Source organism: Thamnophis elegans, chromosome 12, assembly GCF_009769535.1.
Source record: "Thamnophis elegans isolate rThaEle1 chromosome 12, rThaEle1.pri, whole genome shotgun sequence".
Taxonomy (NCBI): Eukaryota; Metazoa; Chordata; class Lepidosauria; order Squamata; family Colubridae; genus Thamnophis; species Thamnophis elegans.
In genome coordinates this window covers 6,335,337-6,349,466 of record NC_045552.1, presented here as the reverse complement: position 1 = coordinate 6,349,466, position 14,130 = coordinate 6,335,337, and the positions used below count along the sequence as shown (strand labels likewise).

At 43.5% G+C, this 14,130-nt stretch overlaps 1 protein-coding gene across 1 annotated transcript; it reads right to left on the bottom strand.

Annotated features, from left to right (window-relative positions):
- On the bottom strand, nt 1-10,502 carry LOC116515955 (urokinase plasminogen activator surface receptor-like). The gene is made up of 7 exons (XM_032228285.1): nt 10,110-10,502; nt 8,254-8,373; nt 6,030-6,164; nt 5,040-5,180; nt 4,551-4,694; nt 2,836-2,973; nt 1-256 (listed from the first exon to the last, which is right to left on the bottom strand). Exons 1-7 carry the CDS (start codon nt 10,198-10,200, stop codon nt 48-50), a joined length of 978 nt encoding a protein of 325 aa, XP_032084176.1. The 5' UTR covers nt 10,201-10,502; the 3' UTR covers nt 1-47.
- Nucleotides 10,503-14,130: the final 3,628 nt, after the last annotated feature.

Sequence of the window (14,130 nt, the reverse complement as noted above, 5' to 3'; positions counted from 1 at the left end):
CAGAATGTTCCAAATTTATTTCTGTGCCACCGATGAGACAAGGGTGGTTATGGATAGATCTTCAACATCAACCATAAACTAAGAATCGTCATCAGTCCTGGGTTGCTGGGACTGTGGACTTTGTTACAAAGATTCCCTTTACAACATTTGGCACGAGAATTTTCTCTCTGCAGCCTGAGATATATATCGGTGTCTCTCCAGCACATGGATTCCGTGGCGCAGCCCCTCTGGATGGTCACGGCTGTGCTTTTATTTTCTGGAAAACAATAACAAAAGTGTATGTAGCCAGGGATGACGTTTACTTTTTTTTTAACATGATTTCTGATCAAACCGCCCAGAGAATCTAGACCAGGGGAAGTCAACCTTTTTATACCTACCGCCCACTTTTGTATCTCTTTTAGCAGTAAATTTTTCTAACCGCCCACCGGTTCCACAGCAATGGTGATTTATAAAGTAGGGAAGTAACTTGAATTTGAATTTGAATTTACTTTATTTGTATGCCGCCCTTTTCCCTGAAAGGGACTCAGGGCGGCTCACAATTCAAGGGAGGGGAAAACAACAAAATTACAAAATATAAAGGCATACACAGTTAAGAAACACAACAATCATACCATTCGGAGTGGGGCTGCAAGTCTTTAGTCCCAGGCCTGTCGGAACAGCCAGGTTTTAAGGGCTATGCGGAAGGCCTGGAGGGTGGTGAGGGTACGAATCTCCACGGGGAGTTCGTTCCACAGGGTCGGAGCAGCCACAGAGAAGGCCCTCCTCCGGGTAGTCGCCAATCGACATTGGGCGGCTGATGGAATTTATAAAGCAGAGTTACAGCAAACCCCTACCGCCCACCATGAAAGCTGGAACGCCCGCTAGTGGGCGGTAGGGACCAGGTTGACTACCACTGATTTAGAGGATAATTAGCACTGCTAAAATTTTGTGCCCGGGAATCCATCCCTAACAGGAGAAAAAATTACATTGCATCAAAAGAAGAATTCCCTGTGTTCAAAGAAAACCACTGCATAGGCTTCTACAGAACATGGATGCCAGAGGTGGAAAACATTTAGCATCAGCATTAGATCCTCCCATGCTGTGTGGTATACCAGGTAGCCAGGGATCTTCAGTAGTGACACTTCCATTGCCCGGATGAGAAAGGAGGAGGGTTGAATGTCAGCCTGGCAACCTTGTTAAAATTATAACCGCTACAGAAACAGAGGAAGAAGAATCTCAAGAAAATTTAGGGTGGTGAGGTGGGAAAAGAAACATTACATTGCAAGCCACACCGTCATGTGACAGGCAGGTTTTCCTGAGAGGTGAAGCCATTTGGCTGCACCATATTAACAGGGATGGATGGATGGATGGAGTGATATGATGGATGTATAGATGGATGGATAAATATATAGATGTATAGATGGATGGAGTGATATGATGGAGGGATGGAGGGGTAGATGGATGGATGGATGGGGTGATATGATGGATGGATGGATGGAGTGATATGATGGATGGAGAGATGGATGGAGTGATATGATGGAGGGATGGAGGGGTAGATGGATGGATGGAGTGATATGATGGATGGATGGATGGAGTGATATGATGGATGGAGAGATGGATGGATATGATGGAGGGATGGAGGGGTAGATAGATGAATGGGGTGATATGATGAATGGATGAGTGGATGGGGTGATATGATGGATGGAGAGATGGATGGATAAATATATGGATGTATAGATGGATGGAGTGATATGATGGAGAGATGGAGGGGTAGATGGATGGATGGAGTGATGTATGGAGAGATGGATGGATGAATATATGGATGTATAGATGGATGGAGTGATATGATGGATGGATGGATGGATGGATGGATGGATGGATGGATGGATGGATGGAGTGATATGATGGAGGGATGGAGGGGTAGATGGATGGATGGGGTGATATGATCAATGAATGGATGGATGGGGTGATATGATGGATGGAGAGATGGATGGATACATATATGGATGTATAGATGGATGGAGTGATATGATGGAGAGATGGAGGGGTAGATGGATGGATGGAGTGATGTATGGAGAGATGGATGGATGAATATATGGATGTATAGATGGATGGAGTGATATGATGGATGGATGGATGGATGGATGGATGGAGTGATATGATGGAGGGATGGAGGGGTAGATGGATGGATGGGGTGATATGATCAATGGATGGATGGATGGGGTGATATGATGGATGGAGAGATGGATGGATAAATATATGGATGTATAGATGGATGGAGTGATATGATGGATGGATGAATAGATGAATAGATGGATGGAGTGATATGATGGAGGGATGGAGGGGTAGATATGATAGATGGATGGATGTGGTGATATAATGGAGGGATGGATGGATAGATGGAGGGAGGGAGGGAGGATATGATGAATGGACAGATGGATGTATACCAGTAAATGGATAGGATGATATGATGGAGGGATGGATGTGTGGATGAATGGCTGGAGGAATATATGGAATTATAGATGAATGGGTGGATGATGGATGGATAGATGGATGAATGGGGTGGATAGAATGAGTGGCTGGCTGGCTGGCTGGGGTAGATAGGGAGACACTGCAACTATGATAAATACATGCCAGTTAACAAGCACCCAAATTTTAATCATGTGATCATGGAGATCCTGCAACATTCATAAGTGCGAGGACTGATCATAAATCACCTTTTCAGTGCCGCTGTAATGTAAAACAATCCCTAAACAAAGGGTCATAAGTGGAGGGAGACCTGTATGGAGATGTTTTTCCCCCTCCCTCCCTTTCTCTGTCTTTTGTATCAGCTCAATTTGTAAGCCTTCTCTTTACCTCCTTTTACGATACGGAGACACCTGTTCATGGATCCAGTGCACTTCAAAATCTGCCCTTTCTGGAGAGTGTGCTCTTCACGGCCCGAATCACGATCCGTGTAGCACTGCAGCCCATTGGGCTGTCCTGTGGGGATCTCTGCAAGGAGGGGGAAAAATCATAAAAGGAGCTGCTCATTTCTACCAATGAGAAGTGGAAACTGGAATACTGCAACCAATTTTGGTCACCAGGCGACAAAAAAGATGTTGAGACTTTGGAAAAAGTTCAGAGAAGTTGACCAAAGGCCTGGAGACTAAAACATGGGAAGAACGGCTGCAGGTTTTGGGCGTGACCCGACAAAAGCGCGCACGACAAAAGCACACCGACAAAACTGCGTTGCTAAAACCGCGATGTCATCAATGCGCCGACAACAGCGTGGCGACAACAGCGCAGAGACAGAAGGGTGCTTTACAACAGCGCGTCGACAGAAAGCCGATTTAACTTAAGGTAAGGATTAGGTTTAGGGTTAGGTTTAGGTTTAGGGTTAGGGTTAGGGTTAGGGTTAGGGTTAGGGTTAGGGTTAGGGTTAGGTTTAGAGTTAGGTTTAGGGTTAGGGTTAGGTTAGGGTTAGGGTTAGGGTTAGGGTTAGGATTAGGGTTAGGGTTAGTTGCATGGCTGGCAAGCCACTCCCACCCGATCACATGGCTGGCAAGCCACTCCCACCCAGTCACATGGTTGGCAAGCCACTCCCACCCAGTCACATGGCTGGCAAGCCACTCCCACCCAGTCACATGGCCAGCAAGCCACTCCCACTAAGCAGGCCACACCTACAGAAGAGGTTCTAAAAAAAATTGAAACCCACCACTGCCCTATACCATTTCAGACACGTGACTGTCCAATCTCTGCTTAAAAACCTCCCATGTTAAGAGCACACACAACTTCTGGAGGCAAGTCGTTCCACTGATTAATTGTTCTAACTGTCGTTGTTTCAATGGGCCGGGTCATATCCGTATCATCATGTGACCATATTCCGGGTACTCCCCACATTTTGGGCCAACCCGTGATGACTTACAATTATTGTTTTTTGCCCAAAACCGGCATTTCCTTAAACTCTATGTACCTGAACTGTCTTTCTGCCTCTATTTTTATTTCTTTTCCATTTAAAAAAAAACATTAAATAATGACACGGTATATACAGATATATTAACAGAGATACTCATTTCCTGCTTCTCTCTCAGCAACGCTCTCTGCTTGTTTTACAATGATTATGTCTTATTGTAATCCTTTTTTCTTAATTCAAAGCAAAGGCACGTTTTCCAAAAAGGCGTCATCTGTAAATAAATTGTTAAATTGTGAGGTTGCACAATTGTTACGCCATCTGACTTTAGTAACGATTCCAGGCAGAGGAGATTAAAACTGTGTTTCTCAACCTGGGCCATTTGAAGATGGGTGGACTTCCAACTCCCAGAATTCCCCAGCCAGCCTGGAATTCTGGGAGTTGAAGTCCAGGGTTGAAAAACACTGAAGTTATTAATTCATTATATTTCCATATCTCTTTACTACCATCTAGTGGTGAACTGGATGCCGGGGGGGGGGGGGAGGGAGGTAGGTATTTATGTTTAAATTTATTCAATGCCTCTATTTCTATATAATCGCTACAGTTCAAAAGATTCAGGGCACTTGACAATACGACAGAAGATGATGAAAAAAATGGACAATGATTTTGTTGGACTTACCTGGAAAGCTTCTATTATTGCAGTTGGATTGGCCACAGACTTTTTGGTCAAGGAAAGCAAAGTCTCGTCCAATCTGGTAGAGCACCTGCAGATCTTTGAAGGAGCTATTTCCACATCCCTTGACGATGGGTTCAAGCTCTTCTCCTGAAGAGGACAATCATCCGATGATTCTTATGCACCGGGATTCACAATTTATCATAATCTATTCAAAGTGCTTTAGCAATACTTGTAGGAGATAGAATAAGGGAGTGGGCCAAGGTTGGCCAGTCAAATAAAATAAAGCCTTGAGTTCTGGTACTTTTAATTAAAAGCTTCCTGCTAAATTTGTGCTTTTATTTTTTTTTTCAGCATGGCTGAAAAGGGAGGTTGCGGGATTTGGAGGTTCTCCAAACCCGCCACAATGTTAGCTACAGGTTCTCCTGAATGCAGGCAAATCCGTAGCAGCCCAATCCTGCGGCCAAGCAATCTCACATCGACCCCCGCTTGTACCTGGGAGGAAACGCTGGGAAATTTGCACGCACCGATCTGTGCTCCCATAGCATTGCCGCGAAGGGGACGTCAGGCCACATTCGGCTGGGTTCCCAATGCAACTTTGGCACGCCAGCCCATTCTGCGATCCGTTTAGGTTGACTGTTTGAAATGACAGGCAAGGAAAGAACTCACTCAATTCACTCGTCCAATTCCATCAGGGAGCCATGCAAACACCCACCCCCCCAAAATGCAATGAAAGGTACTAGAGCAGTGGTGGGATTCAAATAATTTAACAACCAGTTCTCTGCCCTAATGACCAGTTGGGTAGGCATGGCTCGGTGGTCATGTGACTGGGTGAGTGTGGCCAACTCAACGTCACCCACGACAATGGACGCTTCGTATCAACTGTGACAATGTAATAAGGCTTAACCGGAGAGGCAGTTTCTGTAAGCAGGACAATAAAGATGAGGCTAGAGACAACACCAGGATGTTTCCTTCCTGCCTTCCTTACAGGATTAGCCCTGTAGAGTGGAAAAAACCGAAAGGAGATTTCTTCCAACAACCAGTTCTCTGAACTGCTTAGAAAGTTAACAACCGGTTCTCCCGGATAGGTGCGAACTGGCTGAATCCCACCACTGTACAAGAGCCTTCGCAAAAATGAGTCTGTTAATATTTAAAGTTCTCCTGGTCGTTTTGGGATGCAGGAAAAAATATAAGAGGACGTGATAGAAGCCCCACAAATTAGTTCCAGGTGTTAGTACCGGCAGTCCTCAACTTACAAGTTGCAAATAGGCCACGGCTCAGAGGTCAGGGATTCCCAACCTACGGCAGCTTGGATTGAATTTGCATTGTTTCACTGCCACCAAATTTGACCCGTTCAAGGAACTACGGTAGGTCCCGTGGCCTCCAAATCATTGTGCTGCAAAGTCACAAACCCACACAACCCACCTCAGGAAGGTTGCCATCTGGGTCCCAGACACACTTCTGTGGCTCCCCCCTTTTACGTACCAGCCATATGGATGGGTTGGCAAAGGTTCGAAGAACAGCACCACATGGTCCGGAATAAGGAGCCTACTGTGCCCATGGGATACCTTCGGCAATCATTGGCGGAGCCACAGCCCTGCTTTGCTGTATCTGCGATCACTACAAGGGAAATAATAAATTGCGATGTTACTTACACATCGGATGGAAGTCTTTTCTTCTTTTTTTTGCAATTTTTTTTATTTTTAAACATAAAAAACAACATTAAAAAATTACATACAGCATGTCGTTTGGTTACAAGTGTTTTTGCATCCATATTCTCAAATAGCATTTACAATCACAGATTTTCCATCTAATATAACTAAATACCTCACTTTCATTGTACAACGTATATTCAATTACGATTAATATTTCTTTCTTTTCAATAAACCCAATTCCCTTACATTCTTGATTGTCTGCTTAATAACAATATACCTTTATATAATCACTTATCCCATTCTGAATATTTTTACAGTATAAAAGAACTTACCAACTGTTTATATTTATGTATCACTATTTTCAATTATGCATAATCCCACCAATCACCCATCGAGTATGCTTATGTTCATTATTGTCCTTGTACATCATACATTCAACCAACAATGTTATTCCTTCATTTTTTCAACAAGGTATTCTAAATACTCGCTTCATATATATACCAATTTTTGATTACTTCCTTATTAAAATTATTTATCAACAACAGGATATCTTTATAATATACACTATTTTCTGAAGAGTCTATTTGGAGTTGCACAATCATCTTGTACAGTTGGTTGCAATCAATGACATGATTGACTAGGTCATATAGGTAGTCCTATATGTCTATATGTCCATAGATGTCCATTGTCAGGCCTCCAGCTGGTTCCTTTTAGCAATAGCAATAGCAGTTAGACTTATATACCACTTCATAGGGCTTTCAGCCCTCTCTAAGCGGTTTACAGAGTCAGCATATTGCCCCCAACAACAATCCGGGTCCTCATTTTACCCACCTCGGAAGGATGGAAGGCTGAGTCAACCCTGAGCTGGTGAGATTTGAACAGCCGAACTGCAGAACTGCAGTCAGCTGAAGTAGCCTGCAGTGCTGCATTTAACCACTGCGCCACTTCGGCTCTATTTTAGAATCTTTGGCTGCCACACACTCTATTATTTTACTATGCTGTCTCATTAGTGGGGTAATTGGGAGGGGGAATAGTTAGGAGCAGAATGTGTTGTTGTCAAAATAAAACATTCCTTTCTAGAAGCCCAAGATCATTCTTTGTCTCTGTATCTCTGCACCTGACCGGAAGTGGATGGGTGGAGATGCAAGCATAGCAATGGAGGATTGGACCATGTGATGGACTTGTTTGGTGTGGGGGTAAGATCATAAACTTTCAACTGGGTGGAAAACCCAGGAAGCTTTCAGATTCGTGTTTTCCACAGATGTGCCAACATGTCTCTCTTAATAAATTGAAACTTAGAGCAATAGTTTGCCTTGGACTCTGATTTAATTTTGGATGATACTCGGAATGCTGCATATCCTATATAACCAATTTCATTGTATTTATTTTGTACAATGGCAATAAAGGCTGTACTATACTATATATGTCCTATATGGAACACAGTGGCTTAATGGCTAAGATGCTGAGCTTGTCGATCAGAAAGGTCAGAAGTTCGGCGGTTCGAATCCTTAGCGCCGCGTAACAGAGTGAGCTCCCGTTAGTTGTCCCAGCTTCTGCCAACCTAGCAATTCGAAAGCACATTAAAAAATGCAAATAGAAAAATAGGGACCACCTTTGGTGGGAAGGTAACAGCGTTCTGTGCATTCCAAGGTCCTTTCCAATTCTGTTATTCTGAGTGATTGATTGATTGATTGATTGATTGATTGATTGATTGATTGAAATGGCCTAGGGTCTCCTGCTTGAGTAGAGTGTTGGACTAAAAGACTTCCAAGGTCCTTTCCAATTCTGTTATCCTGAGTGAGTGAGTGACTTATTGATTGATTGAAATGGCCTAGAGTCTCCTGCTTGAGCAGGGGGTTGGAGTAGAAGACCTCCAAGATCCCTTCCAGCTCCATGTTTGATTGATTGAGTTCTCGTCTGTTGTGAAGCCAGCTGGATGACTCTGAACTAGCCATTCTCTCTCAGCCCTAGGAGGAAGATCTGAAATCGCCTCAGGAAGAATCACAAACCCACTCAAGAGCTCCACACACAGAGACACAAAGAACAAAACTTACATCCATGGTACTTCTTGATCACTGTGAAGCAGGCGTCTTGATTGGGCCTGCAAACTTCCACAGGAGCCTTGGAGCAGTCCCCTTCGTTAATTAAGCACTTATGGCACTCCAAGCTATTGGCTGAAGAGAAAGAATTGACATTCCACCCAACAATTTAATTTCTCAATCTTTCTGATGTTCTCCAGATACGGCGGGACCAGACTTGCAAGAATTCCTGGCTCAGTTCTTCATTACCTGCCCTGCGCAATCCAGTCTTTCCAAACTCAGAATTTTAGGAATGACAGTTGCCCCATACTTTCCTACCACACCGATCTGGAAGGACGCAACAGCCCTCTTTAAAGCAAGTGATAAAATTCCTAGGACGCGTTGCTAAATTGTGCATTTCGCCTCTCAGTGAAGAGGTGGGCGGCAAATCAGTTTTATAAATACATAAATATAAATAAATAAGCTGCCCATGCTGTCACGCAGGCTTTCTCGGGGGGGATCTACTGTATTGAGAATAGGCCTACAAAAAGTTTTAGGGCAGTCTTTCTCAAGTTTAAGAGGTGTGGACTTCAACTCCCAGAATTCTTTGTGCCGAGTGGGGAATTCTGGGAGTTGAAGTCCACACCTAGCAGTTGGTTTAACTCACTTCCCCAAGGAAATTACGGTGTGAATCAAACCACTTTCTCCTCAGAGGATAAGAAAATAACATCCTAAAACAGTGTTTCTCAAACCTTGACAAGCAGAAGAGATATAGACTTCAACTCCCAGAATTCCCCACTCAGCACAAAGAATTCTGGGAGTTGAAGTCTATATCTCTTCTGCTTGTCAAGGTTTGAGAAACACTGTTTTAGGACATTATTTTCTCATCCTCTGAGGAGAAAGCGGTTTGATTCACACCGTAATTTCCTTGGGGAAGTGAGTTAAACCAACTGATAGGAATACCTCCTATGCTTGTGGTTTACTGAAATGACAAGAAGCATCGCTATTGCCGGGAGACTATTAATTATCTGGCTATTAATTAATTCATTTTCCCCAAGCTGATTTGTGTTTCCTTTTTAATATTCTTCGCTGGTTCCCAGTGGCGGATTAAGGCTCACTGGTGCCCTAAGCACTGACAAATCATTTTAAAACATTCCAACTCGCCTAGTTTTTCCTTGTTCTCAATTCTACCCTATTGGAATATGATTAATATTTTTGCTTTCAAACAAAAATAAAGTCCAGCTAACCATTGAAATAACCCTTTTTTCTCTGGTTTGTGCATTACAGTCATCCATAAACCACTAAAAAGTTGACTTCACCAATATGAATTTTGTTTCCTGTGTTCTTATATTGGAGTTTGATATAGGAAAATGCTGCTTTGTATATACGGGGCATTTCACTGAATGTTTAAGGTCTGGTTAGTTGCAACAACCTTCCTAATGGAATATCTATAGAGATTCTCAGTCGTGGTTGTCCCAAAGGTGCTTTTTCAAAAGGCCACTGGACTTTGCTTTTCTTTGAAGAGGTTTTGCTTCTCATCCAAGAAGCTTCTTTGGTTTTGTCGGGAGGCAGAACTGATGAAGCTTCTTGGATGAGAAGCGAGACGTTTTCAAGGAAAAACAAAAATCCAGTAGCCTTTTGAAGGGGAAAAAAAAGCACCTTTGGAAATTCCTAATGGAAGGAGGCACCTGGGAATTTCTTCTGTAGCGTGATGTCTCCAGAATGCAATCTCAACTTGAAGCCTTCTTCATCTTCGCCTTTATTTTGTAAACCATCCAGACAACTCTTAGTTTAAAATAACATACCGATACTGTCTCATATACCGAACTACTTCTAGGCTTCATATGTGTCCTGCAAACATTCAAGAAGAGGGAGCAATAATTTGCACTTACCCATCCCAAGACAAAAAATGAAGATTGTTATGGACCCTGTATCCATCACAGACACTCTATCAGAGAAGAGGGAAATGGAGCAAATTATCATGTGCTTCGGAGACGAGGAATTTGTCCACAATCAGTTTCAGGAAGGAGTTATCTGCTGGATGGGGCTGTATTCTGTTCCAGGACCTTGACAGAAGGATCTATTATAGCAAGAATCTCCAAACTTTAAGACTAGTGGACTTCAACTCCCAGAATTCCCCAGCCAGCCAGTCTTAAAGTTGGCGGGTTTGGAGACCTCTGATCCATAGCAAATTAATATTGCAAATACCACATTATAATGCCTTGATAAGGCCACACTTGGAATACTGCATGTAAAAAAGATGTGGAGACTCTAGAAAGAGTGCAGAGAAGAGCAACAAAGATGATTAGGGGACTGGAGGCAAAAACATATGAAGAACGGTTGCTGGAACTGGGTATGTCTAGTTTAATGAAAATAAGGATTAGGGGTGGCATGATAACAGTCTTCCAGTATCTCAAGGGCTGCCACAAAGAAGAGGGAGTCAAGCTATTCTCTAAAGGGTAGAACAAGAAGCAATGGGTGGAAACTAATCAAGGAGAGAGACAACCTAGAACTAAGGAGAAATTTCCTGACAGTTAGAACAATTAATCAGTGGAACCACTTGCCTCCAGAAGTTGTGAATGCCCCAACACTGGACGTTTTTAAGAAAATATTGGATAACACTTTGTCTGAAGTGGTCTAGGGTTTCTTGCCTAAGCAGGGGGTTGGACTAGAAGACTTCCAAGGTCCCTTCCAACTCTGTTATTCTATTCTATTCTAATTGTCCATGAAGAGCGAGGAGGAGGAAGTTAAGAGTTTCAAAACTGGCCTCATTACTTTTCTGCTGGAGACAAAGCACCCCTAACCTCCTTCATCCCCATCTATACCATCACTCCTTATAAAAAAAAAAAAACCAATAACCAGGATCAAGTACATCCAGACAACTTCTAAGAAAAGATATTCAAAGCCTTAAAGCCCAGAAGAAGAAACTAGAGAAAATGATTTGGCAAGCTGCCCATTTATATTATCTTACCAGCAGCTGATGATCTTGATGAGTCAAAAATAGATCTCCTGGAACGCATCCCTACTGAAATATGGCCAAGGCAAAGAAGACGGTTGGATTGCCTCTCCTTCGAAGGGATAAGAAGAGGGGTGGAGTTTCCTGCTTCCCCAACGTTCAATGAATAATGCAAATTCAATGCTACGTTAATTTGTTCCTTTTTAAAAAAAAAAAAAAAGAACTCTTTCAAAAGAGTTCTCTCGATTCAGGTGATATGATACTCATGGTCCATAATTCCCGTCTCTTCCATTTTCTGCCTTCCCTTGACCAAGGAGTATATATTGTATTATAGCAACAGGACCTGGGACTTATAGTATATGACAGAAGTGAGTACACCCCCCCTCACATTTTGCAAATATTTAGGTTCCACCACAAATGCGCACACAAAAGCGCGCCTGACTAAACCGTGGTGTCTAAAGCGCGGTGACAAAACCGCGCGACGAATGAGCGACTAATTAGCCCTAAAGCGCGCCGACAAAAGCGCGCCGACAGAAGCACGCTGTAACGTAACCCTCAACCTAACCCTCAACCTAACCCTCAACCTAACCCTAAACCTAACCCTCAACCTAACCCTCAACCTAACCCTAAACCTAACCCTAAACCTAACTGTAAATCTTACCTTAAATGAAATTGCGCTTCTGTCGGCAGGCTGTTGTCGGCGCGCTGTTGTCGGTGTGCTGTTGTCGGCGCGCTTTTGAAATCGCGGTTTTAGCGCCGCGGTGTTGTCGGCGCGCTTATGACGTTCGCGCTTTTGACGGGTCACGAATATTTAAGGATATCTTTTCATGTGACGACACTGAAGAAATGACACTTGGCTACGATGTAAAGTAGTGCATATTCAGCTTGTATAACAGTGTAAATGTGCTGTCCCCTCAAAATAAGGCAACACACAGCCATTAACGTCTAGACTGCTGGCAAGATATACTTAAATATTTACAAAATGTGAGGGGGTATGCTCACTTCTGTGATATACGTATATGTACCACCACCACCCCTCAAAGTGCTTTACAATTTCAGCATATGGCCCGTAGCACGCAAGCCAACTCAAGCCCTTCAAAACATCATAAGCAAACCAAAAGACTCAACAACCCTAGATGAGCAGAAGAAGTCCTCTACAACAGGGGTCTCCAACCTTGGCAACTTTAAGACTTGTGGACTTCAACTCCCAGAATTCCTCAACTAACTTCATTGGCTGAGGAACTCTGGGAGTTGAAGTCCACAAGCCTTAAAGTTGCCAAGGAGTCCTCTACAACAGGGGTCTCCAACCTTGGCAACTTTAAGACTTGTGGACTTCAACTCCCAGAGTTCCTCAACCAACTTCATTGGCTGAGGAACTCTGGGAGTTGAAGTCCACTAGCCTTAAAGTTGCCAAGGTTGGAGACCCCTGCTCTACAATATACATTGTCAGGACTGCAACAACCAAGATGTAGGACGAACAGGCAGAAGACCGGCAGAATGCATCCACAAACACCAACTGGCTGTCAGAAGACACAACGAAGATTCTTCAATTTCACAACAGGTAGACAGATTTAACCCTTGTTTCAATTGGGAAAATGTGACCATGCTAAACCAGGCCAAGCCCAAAAACATCAGGGGGGTTTCTAGAAGCCCAGCACTCTGACAAATTAGCCATCAACAGACACATAGACATAAATAACATCTACATACAGTACAAAAGAGACCATCAACCAGCCCAAAAGAGAACAAAAAGACTCCAGCACCTCTCCACTAATCGTCAGCACCCAGGTCAACGTAGATTAAGGTTAACATCAGATCAATGCTCAAGTAAGCAATACCCCAATTAAGAAACTGCTAACACGTCTACAGTGAACAGCCCCTCCAAAGAACCTCTAAGACCAACTCCACCAGAACACTGAGAGTAAACTGCACTCCTTACTGGCACTGATTATGTTACCTAACTGCAGAAACCTCTGCAAGAAAACAAGCAAGCTCAGAGAGCACCAAGGACCCCCCCCCACCCCACCCCAAAAGTCTGGATCCTCATTTTACCAGGATGGAAAGCTGAGTCAGCCTTTAGGTTCAGTTAGACCACAAGACACGGTCTTATCAAGACACCAGGCAGTTAAATTGCAACATGTTCAACCGCTTGGCCAACAAGCAATACAAGGAATCTTGTAAATGTCTATCAATGGTGGCCCCTTCAACTGCTCCATTAAGGTTCAGGTCTTCTCCAGAATAGCTCCTAGGTGGCTTTTAAAGCATAAAATCATACATTTTAGCCTGACAGCTAAAAAAATCTCCGGAAACCTAACTTTTAACAAGCTATTTGAAATTTTAACGCGAGGAGGTTGAGGTTCAGACAACGCAACTCAACTGGGTTGAAACGGTTGATGTCGAGTCATTTGTGATTCAGCTTGGCCCAAGACGCTACGTGCTATCTTAAGCACCACTCCGGTGTCATTTAGAGAACCAGAGTGACTTAAGAGTCTAGCCCAGTGAGTAAGAGGCATACGGTTCAAATAGTTGCAAATAAATAAACCGGGTATATTACATTAAACCACCCTATAGTTTTGCTCGACTACAGCATATTAGTTGAATGCAAGTACACTTTGTTCTCTGGAGCGGTAAGGTTAAACAGGTTGTGTGAATCCAGCCAGAAGGTCTCCCTATGAGTCTGCTCCAATCCCACCAGATTATAGCAATAGCAGTTAGATTTATATACCGCTTCATAGGGCTTTCAGCCCTCTCTAAGCGGTTTACAGAGTCAGCATATTGCCCCCAACAACAATCCGGGTCCCCATAAAGCCCTTCATGGTATTGGATCTGGGTACTTGAGAGACCGCCTGCTGCCAATTACCTCCCACAGACCCATTAGATCTCACAGGGTTGGCCTCCTCAGGGTGCCATCTACCAGCCAATGCCACCTGGCTATTACCCGGGGGAGGGCCTTCTCT

Excerpts from the sequence above, each read along its gene's own strand:
- LOC116515955 (XM_032228285.1), bottom strand. The coding sequence starts at position 10,200 with ATGATAATTTGCTCCATTTCCCTCTTCTCTGATAGAGTGTCTGTGATG. Across the intron at positions 6,165-8,253 it reads GATCAAGAAGTACCATGGAT|TGATCGCAGATACAGCAAAG; the intron begins GTAAGTTTTGTT and ends TTTCCCTTGTAG. Across the intron at positions 5,181-6,029 it reads CCAACCCATCCATATGGCTG|TCAACCTAAACGGATCGCAG; the intron begins GTACGTAAAAGG and ends CATTTCAAACAG.